Source organism: Micrasema longulum, unplaced genomic scaffold (genome assembly GCF_059751315.1).
Source record: "Micrasema longulum isolate JH-2025_06_02 unplaced genomic scaffold, ASM5975131v1 h1tg000237l, whole genome shotgun sequence".
Taxonomy (NCBI): Eukaryota; Metazoa; Arthropoda; class Insecta; order Trichoptera; family Brachycentridae; genus Micrasema; species Micrasema longulum.
In genome coordinates, this window is record NW_028277442.1 from 411448 (window position 1) to 434687 (window position 23240).

The 23240-nt window shown below is 32.7% G+C and overlaps 1 protein-coding gene across 12 annotated transcripts in view; it reads left to right on the forward strand.

Moving 5' to 3' along the window:
- Positions 1-23240, forward strand: part of LOC148283450 (ribosomal protein S6 kinase alpha-5-like) — a 151579-nt gene that overhangs the window by 77901 nt on the left and 50438 nt on the right. For all 12 annotated transcript variants that reach the window (XM_088243855.1, XM_088243856.1, XM_088243853.1 and 9 more), the window contains exons 6-7: positions 10901-11016; positions 12372-12560. In XM_088243855.1, coding sequence (XP_088099981.1) covers positions 10901-11016; positions 12372-12560 — 305 coding nt within the window. The remainder of the gene's footprint in view (positions 1-10900; positions 11017-12371; positions 12561-23240) is intronic.

Genomic DNA, 23240 nt, shown 5'->3' on the forward strand with positions numbered 1-23240 from the left:
TAAGTTTATAAAAACAATAAATCGTCATACTTAAATTGTTAACAAACCGTATTTTAAAAAATTTTCTATTTATTCAAATAATGAAGAAATTATGTTTTAAGTCTCCTGTAAAATTTTTGTGTATGGAGTTACGAAGTTTACAGTTTAGGGTACAGTTATATACATTTTTTAAATTAAATCATAGAATTTTTTTGTACTTCCAGGAGTAAAAAAATATATATTTTATATAACCATGTCGGGAATCGAACCCGAAACCTCTCGCACGGTAGGCAAACACGCTGACCATTTCGCCACGAGGCCGATAATAAATCGACTGCTTATAGGCACATTTCTATTAGTTTTTGTAGTATGTAGCATGGGCGAATTGTGTATAGAAGCGATTATGCGCAGCTTACTATTATATTTGACTATCTAAAAAGCTAGGGTTTCCTAGGACAGCGGTGCCCGTATTTTAACGGCCGTAGTGAACGGTGATGCGGTGGATAACCGTCGTAACGGTGACTAGAGTGTGGTTTCCTAGGAAAACGGTGTTATCAACACCATTTAACACCGTTTCACTAGGAAACCACTCTCTAGTCGACGTTACGACGGCTGACTACCGCTGTCCTAGGAAACCCTAGCTTAAGAATGTTTTACGGTGACTTTATTAACAGAAAAACAAACAAAAAATTACTATTTCTTATAAATCACTGCCACCATTTGTATGTTTCTTCAAATATTATTAAAGCGCGCCGATATTTCTTCGTACAAATAAGTGTACTATATTTTGAACATATTAAACCCAGTAGCGGGATTTTTCTACTAGAGTTAACATGCAGATTACAAAATTCTTTGAATAATCTTGATTTGGAATACAGTATTACAAACAATATTTGAGTTTGTCCAAATGTTCGTAGACAAAAGACATCCACAATTCCTCTTTCTTATCTAACTCATATAGTGTCCATGCGACTCGACTGTGGAATCATCTCCCACCCACCATCAAAGATGTTACTGCATTATCTCTGTTTAAATCACGTCTGAAGAAACATCTCCTTTCTCTTACTCTCCTCCTTTCCTTTTTCCTCTTTCCTCTTTTTTCCCTTTTCCCATTGAGTAATAGTTTTGATTAAAGGTAATTTATAAGCAAATACGTTTATTTCTATTTTTATAAATCTTAATCTTTTTTTTCTATTGAATATGTTCTGTAACTTGAATTATAAAAATAAAACTTTACTTTTTAAGGTTGGTTGGAATAAATTGCCATTTGGCAATAAGCCCGCCAATGTACAAATAACGTTATGTACAAAAAGTTAATTAAGTCATTACTCTTGTCACGAGAAAGCCACATAAGAAGCCCAAGCGAGAGAGCGAGATGACTATACATACAGTCATAACGTCCCACACACGTATATTATGTAAAATGTAGTAATGTATAAAGTATTAATAATGTGTATAAACTTAATATATATGTATAAAATATAATATAAATATGTATGTGCGAATATATATGTATATATGTGTGTGAATGTATGGTTATGAATGCATTACAAGTGCCCCGACTCAACACGGATTTTCTAGCGAGTCGGAGCAAGTTCACAGACATGGATCGTTCCTGATTGTGTCTCTATAAACTGTGTCTCTGTCCTTAACAAATGTATGCATAACGTAATTAATAAATAAAAAAAAATAAAAAATACAATTATGGGATTCGGGTTCGCTAGTAAATTCGTCTTCAAATGTCCAGATAAGAATGACGAATTTAATAAAAAACGAGCGCGCCAAATTTTAAACAACGAAATTAATTATTTGTAATCGTTAGGTCCAGATTTAGTCATTTTAATTTGAAATTGGTTAGGCAAACCCAGTTTTCGGGCTTCTATGGATATACCACCGCCCCTGGGTACAAATATATCATAGATTTTTTATAGCTTACCTGTAAATAAAATCACCGTTGGCCGCTGGTAAGTAGTGCTGGGAACCATGTTGAGTTTAATTTAAGCCCGTCGTCTTTGTTTATGTTATTTGGGTGTCTGTGTATTTCAATTGCCTCTTTTATTATTCATGCACTGTAATTAACGTGAAAAAATGACTGGTGTCTAGAAGCCTTTGTACTACTACAAAACACTCAGTTTATCCTGAAGATAACTCCTGATATGGTAGCCGAAACGTCGGAACAAATCCAACACACACGGTATCTCCCAAAAAGAAACATATTGATCATCATCATTCCCTTTTCGCACCTGATGGTGCTTAGGACACTGCATTGGTACACCAATCGCAGCGTATCTTGATTATTTTTGTTATATGAAGGTAAGATGATCAGTCTCACGCTTCAGGTACCAGAACAGCGACTAAATATTATTGTGTGTAAACACCCCTTTAAATCAATATATAAAAAAAAAATAGTCTTAAAACAGTACAAACATAATAAATGAATGTCCTAATATTAACTTTTATCGAATTATTATTAAAACATATACTAATTACTCGTATTAACGTTTCTAAACAATATACGTACACTTTATTTATTTTATTTTGTTTTATTTAGAAAACATACAGTCATACAAAATAAGTACTAAGAACAACAATTTTTTAACATAAAAAGACCAATTAAGTTTTCATAAATTAAAAAGATATAAACATTAAATGTGACAAAAAATAAAAAATATATAAGAATTTTAAGTGAGAAAAGGATAATTGTTGACATTTGCGTTTTCCATGGAGGTAATAAATTAAAATAAATTAAAATACCGAATGTACACTCCGAGCCATCCACGCACACACATGAACGCACATATAAAACATACACAAACATATACATTACATGCGGCACATATACATAGCATAAACCACTCAAGATGTACATTCAGCAACTATCCCAAATAATCGACCCCATGAAGAAATTTTCTGTACAAATGCAACGTGCAGTTAAAAATGTCTACATCAATACTGAGTCCGTTATAATTTAAAAAGAAAACTTCTACAAAGTTAACACGAATAAGATTACTTTTTAAAAACTAACTTATCTGTTAAACACATGTTTTTTTAGCTGACATTTAAATGAAATAATTATATTATTTTGCTCTCTTATTTCTAATGGTATTTCCTTATAATATAACTGTACAGCTCGGTGCATCAACGAGTTCCGTGTATTTGTTTTCTTACGAAATGGTATTTCATATCAACCGTGTCGGAAATCGAACCCGAGACCTCTTGCATGGCAGGCTAACGCGCTGACTATTGCACCACGTGACAGTGAAAACCTTCGCACCTATTTATTTTTTGTAGCTTTGTGAAAACGGTCCTCAATTTGGACGTACTTAAATATAATTTTGTTACGAAATAATATAAGCATCATCGTAACGAAAGTATTAAAAGTATTATCATTTTACATGCCAAGCATCAATGCTTAGCGTACTAATTTTATTTTATTTTTATTTTCTTTTATTTAGGAAACATACAGTACAGTCACAGAGTTTTATATTTTACACAGTTAGACTTAACTCTAATGGGCCAGTGAAGTTTCCATATTATAAAGTAATTATATGTAAGGTTATTAATTAAAGTACAAAAAAGAGAAGGAAAAAAACATAAATGGAAGTTGTTTAAAAATTAAAATTTAAGTAAAAAAAGTTATTTTAAAGTTTGTAGTTAGTACCACCATTTTTTGTAGACAAAGACTGGATTTTACTCCCTGGGGAGCTGTTTATATTAACATATTACAACAGAGATGAAGAACATTTAAGAGAAGGTAATATAGAAGTCCAGGCATTTACAGGGCTTATGACCTGTCAATGGCTGGTTTAAGTGGCCACTTTACACACTGTGTAACATTCACCATTCTGCCCATATTTAAACATCTATATTCCTTCAATTCTTTCATCTGTTGATGTTTGTGAAGTTAAAGAGCTGAAACCTTTATTTATGCGGGTGAGATTCATCTAATTGAATTATTTCACCTACATACTAGGCAACGCCTGAAAATATTATTTTTTCAATTTCTATACTTCTTCATGGACCAGGTAATTTATCAACAATATTTTGAGTTTGTCCAAATTTTTGTAGACAAGGACTGGATTCAACTCCCTGGAGAGCTGTTTATATTAACATATTACAACTTGTAACAAAAATTGATAAATTACCTGGTCCATGAAGAAGTATAGAAATTGAACAAATAATATTTTCAGGCGTTGCCTAGTATGTAGGTGAAATAATTCAATTTGATGAATCTCACCCGCATAAATAAAGGTTTTAGCTCTTAACTTCACAAACATCAACAGATGAAAGAATTGAAGGAATATAGATGTTCAAATATAGGCAGAATGGTGAATGTTACACAGTGTGTAAAGTGGCCACTTAAACCAGCCATTGACAGGTCATAAGCCCTGTAGATGCCTGGACTTCCATATTACCTTCTCTTAAATGTTCTTCATCTCTGTTGTAATATGTTAATTGTAGTTAGTATTTACAAATGGAAACAATATTAAAAATGAAGAAAATTTGTAAAAGTAATTAAAAGTCAAGAATTAAAATAAAGAATGAAAAACATGCTCAGATGTAAAAATAAAATAAAATAGTAATAACATTTTTGAAAAAGGAAAAACATACACATACATACACATACATATTTTAAGGGATTCAAGAAACGACGAGAAGAATCTTTAAGTGAAATATAAGACAATAAATTTAAGTCAATTTAAAACGCATCTTCAAAATTAATGACACATTATAGTAAGAGCAGCAATATATTGATTTTATATACATAAATAATATAAGTAATTAAAAGTAGTTTAAAAATATGAAAACATGCCAATGCATCAGAGAAAAAAGAAAGAATAACGGGTATAGTAAGTAATCTTTGAAATTTGAAAAAGCAATATAAGGAGAAGATTTTAAACCAAGAGTAGTCGATAAAATTTCATTAAAGCGATTTTAGCAGTAATACATATTTCAGAAGAGAAATTTGATTAAAAATAATAATATTAATGTATGTAATGTGAAGTGATGTATGAGAAAACGGAATCAACGGGAGTTTTATTCAAAAGTTTTCAATACACTATTTTTAAATAATTGTAATCCTGTATGATAGATTATGGTTAAAAAAGCTATTAAAAGTGGAACACGATCTGTGTAAAAACGAATTTTGGCAATAGTTTGTATTGACACTAGGTATTCTAAAGGTTGGGTGATTTCGTAGGGCACGTGGTGGACAGTTCATTTGAATTTTATTTAGGAGCTGGGACGAATACGCTTGACTGTTTATACTTTTGTAGAGAAAAGTGAGATCTATTAATGTTCTCCTTTTTTTCAAGGTTAATCAGTTTGTGAAAACGTGCAGATAAGTCATGATTTAGAAATATAAGAGAGCATCGGAAATTCAAATGCTTTAAAAAATTGTTTTGTACTTTCTCCAGCCTGTCAATATAAGTAATGTTTTGTGGATTCCAAATGATAGACGCAAATTCAAGATGGGTTCTTGCATAACTGTAATAAAGATTTTTTATTGTTAGATCATTTTTAAAAGGCTTAGATACGCGTATAATAAAACCTAACATTGAAATAAAATAGAATAAAAATGGCAGTGATTTTGATCACTACTCCATAGATCCGCGGCGAGTCGTTTTGTTACTAAGCGGTGGCAATTTCGAAATACAATGTCACGGTGATAATTACTTTTTATTAGAAATCTCGGGTTATTGGGTCGACACTGGACAGCGAAATGCCGCACTATGTCGAACTCGATATTTTAAAATATCAAATATTCAAATTCTGCAGACCAAGACATTGAGGATAGTACAGTAAACGCCCCTATAACATACACTTGTATAAGGTTTTTTCGTATAACGTCTGCGGCAGTTTTAGAGAAAAAACAAATTACTTTTAAATATATATAATAACCTTTCATTTGTGTTGTGATTATTTAATTAATTAATTTATTTATTTATTTATTTATTCACACTCTTTATCAAAATACAATTCCATGTTCACTTTGCCTAGCTAACAAGGGTACATACTCCGTTCCAAGCTAGGCAATTACATTTTAATATATTATAAAAGTTAACAAATTTATATAGAGCACAGACAAACAAAATATAAACTTATTCGGATACACATTTCGATTCATACACATATAGACATACACATATATACACACATAAATATATAAATATATATATATATATATATATATATATACACATATATACACATGTATACACATGTACATACGCACACACGTACATACACCCATGCGCATACACATACATACATTCATAAAAACATCGACAATTTATTTATGCGAAACTTCATGGTTGTCATCTATAAATATATATTTTTTAAATTATTGCTTTTTTTAAATATTTTATTTTTGACATCCAGTAAGATTCTCTCCAATCCGTGGCATGCATCAACTTTTCCGACTCCCTATGACCAATGTCATTTATTCAAATATTTAGAACATTACAGAAAAAAAACACAATTCGTTCTAAATACAATAATAGATCACAAATTACAGTAGATAGTTATGCTATTAAAATAATATAACAAAATGTAAAAAGAAAAATTAAAAGTTAGAAAGTGCTTACCTAATGGAAGGCCCACTGTCGTGAAGTATGTCGACATCCGAGGCGATGCGATTAAGTAGCAAGATTGCTCTACCAACCGGCATAACCATTGACAGGTTGGTTCTGCATCGGTTGGCGGCCTCCGTGGTGTAGTGGTCAAGACGCTTGACTCGCGCACGGAAGGTTCCGGGTTCGATTCCCGGTGAAAACACAATAAAAAAAATATAAAAAAGTGATTTTTCTCAAGCCTGGTTGTTCTGTAATGTAATTCACCACCGTAATTGGGCCTCCTGGCCTGTTGTGGTGCAAAAAAAATGAAATGAAAAAAAAATTTTAATAAATGAAAAAATCGTGATAGGTAAAACAATCGATGCTGTCTTTGTCGAAGATAGTTATCAGGTACGAACAGACCTACATCCATCAGAATTTCTGAGTTATGTATGCGACCACCGATCACCTGGAAAAAGTGAACACCCAAATGAACGTCCCTCCTCCTCCATAATGACTGATAACCTAGCATCCCCAGTAAAAAGTCGGTTGGGAAGAGCCAAGGATAATATCCACTCTCTTTTAGGTACAAATAGCGCAGAAATTTTTTGTGCACTCTCTCCACCATTAAAGAGAATCGAGCCTCACGTGGCGACCAATATTTTTATTATATTTATATTTTTTCCCATCTGGTAACATTACGCGGCGACTTCACGAATGCGCGCGGCGAAAGTGGGGCAAAGTGGGCTGATTTTCGGACACAGTCCGATGTATTATGATTCTACGCTCCTTCTGGACTATTCTTAATTTTATGCCTATATATCTGACGTACAGATTTAAAACATGGCTTAAATTTTATTTGTAAGGACTAGGAATTCACTCCAAAACAAGAATTAGCCAGCTGTCAAACTAAAAAATGATTATTTCTGTGTAATGCAGACTACTAACATACGCAGATAAACAATTGAGACAAACTTAGGGATACCAGGGCCTCGATTATGATGGGAAGATAAAGACGTCATACCTTCACCTTGACGGTATAGTTGAAGATGAATTCCTTCTAGCGATTATAAAGATATACTACCAACCCCCACCTTTTAAGTTTTGGGTAGGTACATCGATATGAATCAAGGGAAAGCGTACGTCACGGTACACATATCTACGCTCTAAAATGATATAGCTTCAGTATGAAGTCATAGTTAAAGATAAAAGTCCCCGACCGACTACAAAGATATAGTATCGATACCCTCCACCATCAAGTTTTGATAAAAGTACATCATTTTATACCGAGGAGTCTAGGACCCCTCGATACGTTTATCCACGCATCAAAAGTGTCAAAAATTTTGTTCCACCGAGCAATGTTTCCTTTAATTATGATTTATTAAAAATTTTATTCGTTTTGAGGTTGGCACTTTTTTCGTAAAAGTTTATTAAAAATATGAGAGAGAAATAAGTAAGTTTTGAAGTCGAATTAAATTCAGACATAACTGTCACATTAATAAAACTAACGCCTAGATGTGAAAATAATGTCGCTAGGTTCTCTCCTATTAACAAAAAAGAGTATCTAGGCGTCAGACACAGATTATATGCGTCAGAAAGTTACCACTCTAAAAAATAATTTAGTATTATATTTATTCCATCTGTTTTACTATCTTTCCGAGTGTATGTATCGAGACGTTATAGGAGCCGGTTTTGTAGTCGATCGGTACAGATCGGTAGATACATACAGACGATCGCTAAGCGTACCGTCCAGACGATTTCCAAAAGTCGTGCAAAATTCATGTTCAAGCGAGCATTTTTTGCTTGAATTGGAATTTATTGGAGTTTAATATCGCTTTGAAGTGAGCACTTTTTATTAAAGAAGCCTATTTAAAATAAAAATCAGAACTATTTTAAATGTTAATGACGTAAGGAACGGACTAACTGTTTGCGGTCATTCCATTGGCTTGTTTCGATCATATGATGTCGATATGACAAGTAGGTAGAACATACCGAGGTAAGATACAGATAGTACAGAAGTTAAGTGTACCGTCTCGATGTATACAAATGAAGAAGGCGTTCATAATCGAGGCACAGGGCCCCGATTACAATGGGAAGTTAATATTTATCTTCAATTTTATCTACACAGTGAAATGATTTTTTCTGTATGAAAAGCAGAATATGCATACAATTTTTTTTACAATTATAGGTAACCGGTGAAGATACAATAAATGTTTATGCAAAAACACTCATTTTCGTACACAAATATCGATTTTTCTTTATAGACGGTCGAAGATAACTCTGTTAACTTCCTATTGTAATCGGGGACCAGTGATTTTTCGCGGTGAGTTGTATGTTTGCATACAACTCACCGCTTTTTAATTTCGATAGACACGGGAGAAGTACTCGTAAATATTTAATTTCGCGTACATTTGAATGAACATCCGGACCGAACGCGTTATTCAAATGCCTAATTATTTTAAGTTTTTCGCTTTTTGCAATAGCCCACGGATTAGAAAGTTGTCAGCCGGCTCCCTGTGACCTTTCTACCAGAAGCCAATGCTGTCGGCCAATACGGGCTGACTCATGTTTCGCCAATTTTAATATTCACACTTTCCCTTTCGTTTTTTTTTTTACTTCTTCCCTTCTCCGATGGAAATAATTACGATAGTCTTGATGGTGGAACCTGTAATGTGCTCTGAAGCATTTGAAATAAATACGCTGTAACATCTCTTACACGGGAAAACGTTCCGTGCGGTGCCGTGTAAAAGTAGTGTACAAAAAAGAGTAATGAGGAAGCTCAGCCCTACGGGTAATTAGATACAAAAAAATATTTTCTTGAGCGCGCTACAAATTATAGCATTAAATTATACGGCAAAGTTTCTTGAAAATATACGAAAAAAATATTTTGATGAAAACGAACAACTTTGAACGACGTTTCTAGTTCATAAAATCGGGTTGTGGTCCCGCGGCTAGTGTTGCGGACTCACGTATCTGAGGTCCAAAGTTCGAACCCTTTTCTTACCCAACTTGATTACCATTTTCTTATAGTTGTGCTTATCTCATCGGGTTGTGGTCCTGTGGCTAGTGTCTCGGACTCACGGACCAAAGATCCGTGGTTCGAATCCCACGCTACCCCAACTCGATTCCCATTTTCTAATAGTGAGTTATTTACAACTCGTTGAAAATGGCCCTCAAAATTAATGATTTTGGTAAATCATAAGAACGCAAATATTTCTTTGAAAAAAAAAAATAGTGAGTTATTTACAACTGGTTGAAAATGTCCCCAAAAATCGAAATATTTGGGTAAATAATAAAAACATTTTGCTGTGCAATTTCTAGGACCAACTATCACATGCACTCACCTATCTGTAAGCTCCACGGATATGGTAATCTTAAGGATAAGACTGATATATTTGGTTCTAGACCTGATAGTCTGATATCTTTTTACGGCTAAGAATATTTACAATGCGAATGTTGATGGATGCAGAAATAGAGGTAGACCGAGAAAGACATGGCATGACCAAATACTTGAAGATGGACAGTTCAAAAGTCGGAATAATCGGCGCGCGTGCATGAGAAGATGTATGAATGTAGAAGAAGCGAGATCTGTATGCAAAGATAGAGTGATGTGGCGTTCTATCCTTTCTGCCTTCACCCTTACGGGGAAACGGCGTGATGGTTTTTATTTATTTTATTTTATAAACATAAACGGCAAATCTACCTTTTACAAACATTTATAATATTAACATATTTGGCTTAGTATTTTTTTTTTAAAACATGAATTTCCTTATACCCAAGATTTATTAAAAAAAATTAAACCAAAAATTATTAAATATTTATATTTAAAAAAATAACCTAAAAATTATACAGCATATTCAGTAGAAAGTTTAAATAATAAAACATTCTACAGTAAAACAACAAGAAAATCATAAGTACTGTTTCACACGGCTAGGCAAAGTGAACAAAAAACTGTATATACATATATATATATTATGAAATGCATGAATAAATAAATATAATTACCATTCACCATCTTTGAAAAAGTTCAAAAGGTTTGTTCTATAGGAACAATACCCTACACTAAATATATCAGATACGTGGGAATAACTATTGCCGTGTTCATGAAGTTTGTTGTTGTTGTTGTTGTTGTTGTTGTTGTTGTTGTATCTTTTTTTCTCTCGCAATATAATTGTTAAACTTTTGACTATGTTTACAAATGAATTTGGTTACTCGTTCCACATACAAACGTAATAAATATGATATAATTGCATATCTATTACAACAGTATAATTCTATTTTCTGGGCTAGAACTCGGGTGCCAATCCTGGCTCGATGAAATATTTCAGCGTAAAAGCACTTTTTTAATGATACTCGTTTTCCCCCAGATTACGTCAGCGGAGGAGAGCTCTTCACACATCTGTACACCAAGGAGAGGTTTGCCGAAGAACATGTTAGGATATACATCGCCGAAGTTATTCTGGCTATTGAACAACTGCACAAGGTAAGGCATATTTAAATATTACACCCAGAAATAATTGCAAATTAGATAATGAGTTACCAATCCACACAAACACATTTCCTCTTCAGTGTTTGCAAACAACACCAATTTCCTCTGATTTGTGTTTTTGATTCTCAGCCCTGCATCATCTAAATATGCTAACATATAACAACATAGGTGAAGAACATTTAGGAGAAGGTAATATAGAAGTCTAGGCATCTACAGGGCTTATGACCTGTCAATGGCTGGTTTAAGTGGCCACTTTACACGCTGTTCAACGTGTATATCGATAACTGCATGAAAGAACTGAAAGGCTTAAGAATGGGAGCAAAAATGGGTGATTTAAATGTCAATTGTCTTTTGTATGCTGACGATGCTGTACTCCTTGCTAACAACAAAGAGGAACTGCAATTCTTGGTAACAAAGGTCTACGATGTATGCAAGAGAAGCGATTTGCTGATGAATGTCGATAAATCGAATGTGATGGTTTTTGAAAGAAACGAAAGTATGACTAAATGTGAAATCACTGTGAATGGAGTTATACTAAAACAAGTAGAGGAATTTGTGTATCTGGGAAGTATGTTCACTAGGGATGGAATGACTGAAAAAGATATTGAAAGGAGGGTGAGTGCCGGGAACAGAGTGAACGGTGCACTTAAATCGACCTTGGCAAATAAATGCTTGTCACAAGAGGCAAAATTGGCAGTTCACAACGGAGTCCTGGTCCCGTCCCTGATGTATGGGAGTGAAGTATGTACTTGGGAAAACAGGGATGAAAGTAGGCTGAATGCTGTCGAAATGCGATCTCTCAGGCGAATGTGTGGTAAAACTATGTACGATAGATGCGCAAATGTTGAGATCCGTACATTATGTAAGGCTGCGACAAGCATTATTGACAAAATCAAGAAAGGAGCTCTGCGCTGGTTTGGACATGTAGAACGAATGGGCAGCGAGAGAACGGCTAAGAATATTTACAATGCGAATGTTGATGGATGCAGAAATAGAGGAAGACCGAGAAAGACATGGCATGACCAAATCCAACAAATACTTAAAGATGGACATGTCAAAAGTCGGAATAATCGGCGCGCGTGCATGAGAAGATGTATGAATGTAGAGGAAGCGAGGTCTGTATGCAAAGATAGAGTGTCATGGCGTTCTATCCTCTCTGCCTACCCTTACGGGGAAACGGCGTGATGGTTTGTTGTTGTTGTTGTTGTGTTAATGTCTATATTTTTACTACCGTTTTGATAATCCTTGTTTCTCAACTCGCCATTCTCTACCCTATGATCAACCGTTACTTTTTTCATTTTTCGTCTGCAATCCCCTGACGTTTTGGTAATACATTCTAATACTCCTAGCTCGGCATCATCTACCGCGACGTGAAGCTGGAGAACATCTTGCTGGACAGCGCCGGCCACGTGGTCATCACCGACTTCGGCCTGTCCAAGGAGTTCCGGCCGGACGAGAGCCGCGCCTACAGCTTCTGCGGCACCATAGAATACATGGCGCCCGAAGTCGTCCGCAGCAACAGTCACGGCCATGACATCGTAAGTAGTCAATTTTCATTAAAAATTCAACTAATTCTGAGGTGTGATAAAATAATGACAGCAACCTCCACCATTGGTCTGAAATGAGTTCGATATTGCTAACTGCAAAGGTTTCGGAGCCTAAACGGTAGTATCTCATTCGTTTTTGACGCCAATGTATTTTGTTCCGTAACATATATAAATTACATGCCTTGGGAATAATAGATCCATTACTCTCATTTATTAAATCGTATCTTACTGGTAGGAAACAAAATGTTCGGATAAATAACTATTTATCAACCAGTGTTGATGTTACATCGGGTGTACCTCAGGGTGCTCATTTAGCACCCCTGCTTTTTAATTTGTTTAATAATGATGTTGCTAAATCATTCTCTAACTCTCGCTTTTGGCTCTTCGCGGACGACAGCAAAATTCTCAAAATAATTCAGACTTTACAAGACTGTTTTCTTCTTCAATCAGACATTAACTCTTTTAACCAATGGTGTAAAGTCAATAAATCAGAACTAAATATTAAAAAATGAACAATAATGTTATTTCATAGAACAAAACAACCGATTTCCTTCGAGTACCTAATAGAAAACTCCAAAATTGATGTAGTTAAGTCCATCAGAGATTAAGCAGTTGTTTTGGACTATAAACTAACAAACAACGAGCATATAGATAATACAGTAAATAAATCACTGAAATTACTTGGCTTCATTAACAGAATATCCTCTGATTTTACTAATGTCCGTACAATCAAAACTCTTTATTTCTCAACTGTTCGCCCTCTTCTAGAATATGCCTCCGTGGTCTGGTCTCTATTCTATATAAATCGCATAAGTCACATTGAATCAGTCCAACATCGCTTGCTTCGAAAAGTAGCGTGGATGCTTGGACTAGAGAGAGGTAATTATTCTTATGCTGATATAGAGTCAATGTTAAATATTTCTAGTCTACAAAAACGTAGAACTAATATTGACTCCATATATATGTCTGGCACACTGTATGGTATAATCGATGTTCCATCATTACTGGGACAAGTAAAATTCAATATTCCGACTCGTAGATTGAGAATATATCAGCCATAGAATTAAGAATAGTCTAGAAGGAGCGTAGAATCATATTTGAATACATCGTCCAATAATTCCCCCACTGTGCCTCACTTTCGCCGCGCGCATTTGTGAAGCCGCCGCATAATGTTGCACGGTGGGAAAAAATATAATTTTAACACGAATGTAAGGTAAAAAAAGCAATCTGTTAATTTCTCTAAAATTTTATTGTGGACGCGGAAATATTGATTGACACCACAGATCATTTAAAAAGAGTGATTGAATTAATGAACTTGAAACTTAAAATATAAAACAAATTTTATTTGACATAAAACGGATATTTTTATATCATGTTAAATAATATTTGATGTTTTAAAAGATAATATGTTGGTCAAATGTCCACGATAGAGTTGTTTAATCCGAGATCTAATTTTAATTAATTCTCTCATTAGATGAGCAAATCAGGGTAAAAAAATTTACTACCCTGGCAACACTAACGAAATGTTCATTTTGTTTTTTCGACAATCTGACAGATGAAAAAATAATTAAATTTTTAAGTAATGCATTTGTTACATACACATTCATTTGCTAATTACACATGAAATGTGATTGAATCCTGTTTCTTAAAGATCCTAGCAGTACTTCTACACTTTAAAAGGACACAACACGGCATAGTTGAATTCAAATCAGGAATTGCGTACTGAGCGACTTCTACAAATAAAGTAATGGGTCAAAACGTAAACTTACTCATTTATGAGTAGTCTAGTCGCCTTCTGTTTGATGTGCATATGCGGTTTCTGGACTATTCTTTATTCAATGGTTTTTAGTAAAAAATCGTAATTTAAAAATTCACGTCTGATTCTAAGTTTAAAATTTATATACCAATAAACTTAAGAATTTTATTTGGACTCTTTCAAGATAATTTTGGAGACAGTTTTAGTAAGGAGTCCATATTGTAGAGTTATCCTCTAACTGGCTTCTCACTAATGAAGTATCCATCAGATATTTACTATAGTCCCAATAATTGAGATATTTACTATAGTCCTTAAAATGTAGCTTGTTTAGAATGGCATTTGTCAGAAAAAGTAACGACATAACTTTGTAGTAACGTCTAAGGAGTTATTTATACTGACACACAAAAAATCATTTGTATCTGGCGTGTTAATGAATTTTTTTAATACAATGCTTGACACTTAAATAAACATAAATGTATAAAATCTGCTTTAAAACTTAAATAAATCTAATTATTAACGACGTTCCTACAGGGTTACATCATTTAAAAAAAAACGTTAGAGACTGGATAAATTGATCAATGTAAATTGATCGAATAAAAAAATAATTCATTTGATGTTGTTCATGAAAAAAGTATAAATGTCTTCTTTTTTAGTAAATAATTGTGTAAAACACATTATAATAGTTATTTATTGTGTATGCAGAAATAATTGGTAATTTGTAATTTGGTAATGTATCCAAAATAAAACAAGTTTATCAGATTATCATTCTAATTTATCTTTTATTAAATATACAAAGGGTATATTGTGACGCGTTTTGTCTTGTTATGACATTTTCAAACAAACTCTTGTTTAAAGAAAAGGAGAAAGAAAAAGAGTTTGTTTGAAAATGTCCCAACAAGACGAAACTCGTCACAATATACCCTTCGTATATTTATAAAAAAAATAAGTAGAATTATAATCCAATTAACTTGTTTTATTTTGGATACATTACCAAAACACTATAATAGGCTTGTTTTTGCGTTTTTTTTCAATCAATTTTCGGAAACAGAGTTTCATGATTTCATGAAATAACTGATAAAATCGATTTGATCAGTGATCAGTAATTTCCCATCTATAATGAAATTAGTTTGACAGTTGTCTTTCTAATCAAGCTATATTTTAAGGACTATAGTAATGTTGTTTATGGGACTAATGAAGGATAATTTTTGATCCAATTTTTGATCGATAGTACCCATCAGATAATCAAATAAATCAATTTTAAATGCCAAAATGTCTTCTTGCTTACACTGATCGTCGTGATTTGGGATGTGACAGATATTACCAAATAATAATAAAGCCCTACAAATTGACGACAGTTTAAAATTATAATTAATTAAACTATTTACGTAACACTGCTGATATTTTTTCGTAAATTTTAATGAAACAACGCTTATAGTTTTTCACAATAGTTTTATTCAACAAAATATATAATTATCTATCCTATCGGTGGCTACAATATACAGCTAGGCCCTGACCTATAAATAAATATGCCAATAAGCCGCCCGAATTACGTACACTTGTCTCTTTCACTCTCGCTGTGTTCGCGTTACGTAAGAACGGGAAAACGAAATTTGGTATCGCGTCTATTAGGATTTCACCTCTTCCGTCTCTCTTCCTCGCGCCGTCGTGCAGCGCGAGCGAGCGAGATTGAGTGCCCTTCTTAGGGCGCCTCTACACGCTGGACAATATGATGGCCAACACACTGGCAAGCGTGTAGAATTGTAGCTGACAGAGCTGGCATACTCGTTACGTGCACTAGAGCGCGATTCGTGGTCTGTTTTTCAGCACTGATCAAAGGGCGCAGACTGAGCGCTGATCGTCGCGTCGACACGTCCTAGCTTTCAGTACACTACGAACTACCGGAGAAAGCGCACATTTTTATGTAATTTTTGCTCGGTTTTCGACAATATGGCTGCCTGAATATGATCAACGAAGAAACTTTAAATTTGTCAAGTATCATGGTGAAAACTGTATTCAATAATAAAACTAATATAATAATTTTGAAAAAAAAATATCAACCGTAATATAATTATGTATAAGTATTAAATTTTTTAAATTAAACGTTAAGAAAACGCAAACAATCAGAACATTATAACATTAAATCAGTTATGGTGTATTTTTCTTACATTATTTATGTGCGCTTTATTAATAATTAAGAATGTTACCTCTTTTAAAAAAAGCACCTTCCATGGCCTCCTTCAAGAAACGCCTGAAACATTTTTATATAAATCTTTTCCTTAATTCTATTCCTGTCCCCTTCCAAACTTCTCACCCGTTCCCCATTCCTCATAATTTAATAAAATTAAGTAGTAATACGAAAACATGTATTTTAAATTTTTTTATTAAAAATGTAGATAAATTTTTCAGCGGCCTGTTGGTTGGTTTTAAGATATTGCTTTTAGCAATAAATACGCCTAAGTGCACATATTTTATTACAAGTTTAGATAAAAAAATCGTAACGGCTGCAACAATTTCTATGTCTATCTCGGCGCCTGGGTCATCTATTTTTTGTGCGCTTTTGACGTCTGCGCGTCGGCCCGCACCGACGGATACCGAATGACTGCAATTTGTGAGCAGAGTAGCGATTTCATTGCGCCAGCGTACCGGCCAACGTATTGGCCAACGCGCGGAGGCGCCTTTATCCGGTACGTATTTCCGCACGTGTTTTTCACGACTTGGCGTCCTTCTCCCGCGTACGCGTCCGTCTCGCTCTTCCCGCTAATTTCCGCGCTAATTCGCTTACGTTCTGTTTCCGTCCCTCTCTGTCCGCTATTGAAACTCAATTAGAGTGAAGAGAGCACTAATTCAATCAATGTCACGTGTTTCTGTACGTACATCCCTGTTTCACTTACCTGTTGATATTTAGAACAAATATTTTCTGAAATATATTTTGTGCGCATACAAATTTATTTATTTATGCTTCAAGTTAGTCCATTACATGTTAAGAATATAAACATTTAAAAACATTATTAAAAAGGTATTTATTTATTTATTCATTAAAAATTACGCTAGTTTAAATATTAATGAACTTATAAGGGCTATTTACGCTATGTCAATAAATAATAACAATAAAAATACATAGTAAAATTAATTATATTAAATTATAATGACATGTGATGCAATAGAATAACAATCTAGATAAAAATGTACAAGTAATAAATAGTAAAATTCCAAAGAAAACAATGCAAAAAAGATAATCAGAAATAATTTTTAAAATATAAATTATACAATTTAAAAATCACACATAATCAAATATACAAAATAATGGTATCATTAAAATCAACAAAATAATAGTAAAATATACTAGTATTAAAAAAACAAAATAAGAGTATCATTGAAATCAACAGAAAAAGAATATATATATATAAAAACATAATTGAAATGATTATTGAGATATGTTTTATAGAAACTCACTCGATACTATAGTAAGACATATTAGAAATAGGAGCAATAAATCATATTTTATTTTTATTTATTAAGGAAAAACAACAGTTGTTATTTAAGAATACAAAATATAAAAAATAGTACATACATCCAGTTAAAGTTTTTCATAAATATAATGAGAGAACGTGTGACACAGTAAAGAGAAAAATAATATATTTTATAAGACATGAGAAAAAAAAGAACTCTTAAGAAGGTTAAGGGATGAGGAAATAGAGTGGAGGAGTGGAGGAGGGGGATTTTAATAATATGGTTGACCAATTCAAAATTTTGATAAAATAAAATAAACATTTAAATTTATTTCAACTGAGAGGGAAAACATTTTTGAGAAGGGAATAAAAGTCAACAGATGGAAGAGTTGAGGAAATGTGGATGTTCAAACATGGGCAGAATGGTGAATGTTACACAGTGTGTAAAGTGGCCACTTAAACCAGCCAATGACAGGTCATAAGCCCTGTAAATGCCTAGACTTCCACATTCCCTTCTCAAAAATGTTTTCCCTCTCTGTTGAAATAAATTTAAATACGAACAACTCCCTAGGGAGGAAATCCAGCCAGTCTGCAAGCATTTGGACATAATCACACATTGTTGAAATAAACATATTTAAAGGAACATAAACTTATTACACACTGACAAATGTTTCATTTTACAGTGTTTCAAATAGTTTTTTTTGAAGTCACGTAATTTTGTATTAAAAATATCTAAATGGGGACAAAGTAAATTAAATTTGGAGCAGCTACGATAAATAAATGAGTTTTGAACACAATTTTTTTTTGGCAATGAATTATAAAAAAAATGAATTTTTGTTGACTTTATGGGACAATCCTTCTCTCTCCTTTCAATTGTTAAAATCCACTACTTTGTACCAATCTTTCCAGCTAAGCATAATATTTCATGTGGGAGCATATTGTATACACGGGGGCCTATAAACACTGTCGCTTCGGGCTAGCGATACAAAAATTCAATTTTCAAAAAATAACGTTTCCATTTTCACCGTGGAACTCGTGGTCACCCCTTTCAATTTGATTCTCATTTAAAAGTTGATCAATGCCACGAAATAATTGTATTTCGCGGTATTTACGAACACGCGCGAGTTTCAATTAGGAATGGAACAATATTTGAATTGAATACTGAACTGTCAAAATGTGTAATAATGTCATCGCCTACTTTTCCCGCCGAACAATGGTTCCATATTTGAAATAAATAGAATGATTGCTAAACATTTAGTACTAGAAGAACAATGTAAACGATTTCAAATCGGTTGGGAAAATGCTAAAGTTAATTTAATTTATTTCGCAACCGTAAATACTCAGTCACGGACGATGCTGTTAAGAGGAAAGGCGGTCTCACTTTTCTTCATACAAACGTATTCCCGTATTTTCGCCCAGGATTATGGCACTATGGTGGTGACTTTTTTACACGCTAACTTATTTTCGTTGTGTTAGGAAGAATGAAATCACGCTATTTTGTTTAATAATATCCGACAAATTTAATGTCCTCCGCGACTAGAAGTCACGTAGCGTATTTTGCCAGTCCGTTTTTTATTTTTTTATTTTTTATTTAAATGCGTTTGTGTAAGTTTTGCGAACGCGCCCGCTCTAATTAATTGACCAGTATATGTTAACACCCATTATTATAATGTAACAAAAAAAAATTATGACGACAAATGAAAGTTGGAAAATCAATAATCGTGTGACGTCACCGGCTCAATGTTACAATGTCGGTATATTACGCTGGTGTAGATATTATTATGGAATACAATTGACAGTGACGCATTTCTTGCACCGGCGCATGGCGGCTACGTCCGACATCCGACTGATGCGAATTTTCAGAAGGCTGCCAATGTTTGAGGCGCTTAGATCCATAGGTGACATTTGACATCAATTTAATCCAAGTCATTATTTCGCTGATGGACACCAGCGGCGAGCCGTGATTTATTTTATAGGTAAGCTACAAAAAAATATTATTAATTTGTACTTACATATAAGTGCAAAATGTATTGTATAAGTATAGGTAAACGTCGTTAAAAAAATTGGCGTAAAATAAACATGTCAAAATTATAAGGACTATCTAGCATGTTTATTTAATACATATCCCAAATATATTCCAAATAAATTGTTAATGTATTTAATAAATACAGTTTAAATTAGTTTACAAAATAAACAATAATATCCTACTATAAATAATGATTTTTTTTGTAATAAATACTAACTCCAACAACCATTTCATCGGTACTAAATTAAATTCTCACACTTTTTTTGAAAAAAGCATCCAATTTCATTTGCTTTGATTTTAAATTTTAATAATAATAAAAAAAATATACAATCATACCTTTTTATTTTTCTTAAAAACACAACGAAAACTAACTCGGAAACGTGTACTCGCGTACACGGTAATAGAAAAAAACAACGTGTAAACGTGTGTTTGATATTAGAATCGCAGCGCCTACTGTCGTCTGGTGTCGGCCGAACCGGGGGGTCCCACGCCGGCGCCAACCGGCGTAATTGTAAATCGGCGTAAATCGAACCGGCGCAAAACGACGTTTACCTGTATTAAACTATAAATGAATCACATTTTAACGCGTATTTACGTACTAAATACACGCTAACAGAGCGATCTCTACACGTGCAATGGGTAAATATCACTTTTTTAAAAACATTTTTAAAGTAATAAAAGGTCTATGAAATACTGTCCAGTAAAACATTTTCTTGCTAATTATTAGAAGTATAAAAAATACTTGTAAATTAGTAATTTTGAATTCCCGCAAAAACGGTCGTTCAATTGGCCCCGCCCCTAATACGTCACGATTCATGTTTATTTGTTCCTTGCCATTGAAATTTGTGTAGAACAATATCACGAATCTTGACGTCACAACAACCAAGGCCAAACGTGCCGCGTTTTTCTACGAACGTATTTTTTTTTTTTTTTTACATTTATGCATAAAAACATATCTTCACTTGATTTTGAAAATGCAATTTATTATTCTAAATACATTTCATATATTTTTATCGGTATTCGTAGTATGTGATATTTCCCTATTCTATTTAAAACACCAGCCGTGGGCCGCGATTATGAACGGCTATCTTCATTGGTATGTACTGAGACGGTAAAAACATACGATATTTATGTACGAAAATGTGTATATTTGTATGAACATTCAAAGTATCTTCGACGGTAACCGGTAATTGAACACGTTTAGAAAAAAAATGTAAACATATTATATTTTTCAAACAGCAAACTTAATTTTACTTCGTAGATAAAATTTAAGATAAATTTGTTTACAATTTTTTTTTTAAACATGTTCATGTTTCTGACACCGGTCAGCGACGAAAATACTTAGAATTTTCACACAAATATACACACTTTCTTACATAAATATCGATATTAGTTTGTATCATTTCAGGGTCTCGATTATGATAAGAAGTTCAAATTTATATTCAATTTTATCTACAAAGTACAATTAAGTTTTCTGTATTAAAAATATAATATGTTTACAATTTTTTTTTCTAAACATGTTCATGTTTCTGACACCGGTCAGCGACGAAAATACTTAGAATTTTCACACAAATATACACACTTTCTTACATAAATATCGATATTAGTTTGTATCATTTCAGGGTCTCGATTATGATAAGAAGTTCAAATTTATATTCAATTTTATCTACAAAGTACAATTAAGTTTTCTGTATTACAAATATAATATGTTTACAATTTTTTTTTCTAAACATGTTCATGTTTCTGACACCGGTCAGCGACGAAAATACTTAGAATTTTCACACAAATATACACACTTTCTTGCATAAATATCGATATTAGTTTGTACCATCTCAGGGCCTCGATTATGATAAGAAGTTCAAATTTATATTCAATTTTATCTACAAAGTACAATTAAGTTTTCTGTATTACAAATATAATATGTTTACAATTTTTTTTTCTAAACATGTTCATGTTTCTGACACCGGTCAGCGACGAAAATACTTAGAATTTTCACACAAATATACACACTTTCTTACATAAATATCGATATTAGTTTGTATCATTTCAGGGTCTCGATTATGATAAGAAGTTCAAATTTATATTCAATTTTATCTACAAAGTACAATTAAGTTTTCTGTATTACAAATATAATATGTTTACAATTTTTTTTTCTAAACATGTTCATGTTTCTGACACCGGTCAGCGACGAAAATACTTAGAATTTTCACACAAATATACACACTTTCTTGCATAAATATCGATATTAGTTTGTATCATTTCAGGGTCTCGATTATGATAAGAAGTTCAAATTTATATTCAATTTTATCTACAAAGTACAATTAAGTTTTCTGTATTACAAATATAATATGTTTACAATTTTTTTTTCTAAACATGTTCATGTTTCTGACACCGGTCAGCGACGAAAATACTTAGAATTTTCACACAAATATACACACTTTCTTGCATAAATATCGATATTAGTTTGTATCATTTCAGGGTCTCGATTATGATAAGAAGTTCAAATTTATATTCAATTTTATCTACAAAGTACAATTAAGTTTTCTGTATTACAAATATAATATGTTTACAATTTTTTTTTCTAAACATGTTCATGTTTCTGACACCGGTCAGCGACGAAAATACTTAGAATTTTCACACAAATATACACACTTTCTTGCATAAATATCGATATTAGTTTGTATCATTTCAGGGTCTCGATTATGATAAGAAGTTCAAATTTATATTCAATTTTATCTACAAAGTACAATTAAGTTTTCTGTATTACAAATATAATATGTTTACAATTTTTTTTTCTAAACATGTTCATGTTTCTGACACCGGTCAGCGACGAAAATACTTAGAATTTTCACACAAATATACACACTTTCTTGCATAAATATCGATATTAGTTTGTATCATTTCAGGGTCTCGATTATGATAAGAAGTTCAAATTTATATTCAATTTTATCTACAAAGTACAATTAAGTTTTCTGTATTACAAATATAATATGTTTACAATTTTTTTTTCTAAACATGTTCATGTTTCTGACACCGGTCAGCGACGAAAATACTTAGAATTTTCACACAAATATACACACTTTCTTGCATAAATATCGATATTAGTTTGTATCATTTCAGGGTCTCGATTATGATAAGAAGTTCAAATTTATATTCAATTTTATCTACAAAGTACAATTAAGTTTTCTGTATTACAAATATAATATGTTTACAATTTTTTTTTCTAAACATGTTCATGTTTCTGACACCGGTCAGCGACGAAAATACTTAGAATTTTCACACAAATATACACACTTTCTTGCATAAATATCGATATTAGTTTGTATCATTTCAGGGTCTCGATTATGATAAGAAGTTCAAATTTATATTCAATTTTATCTACAAAGTACAATTAAGTTTTCTGTATTACAAATATAATATGTTTACAATTTTTTTTTCTA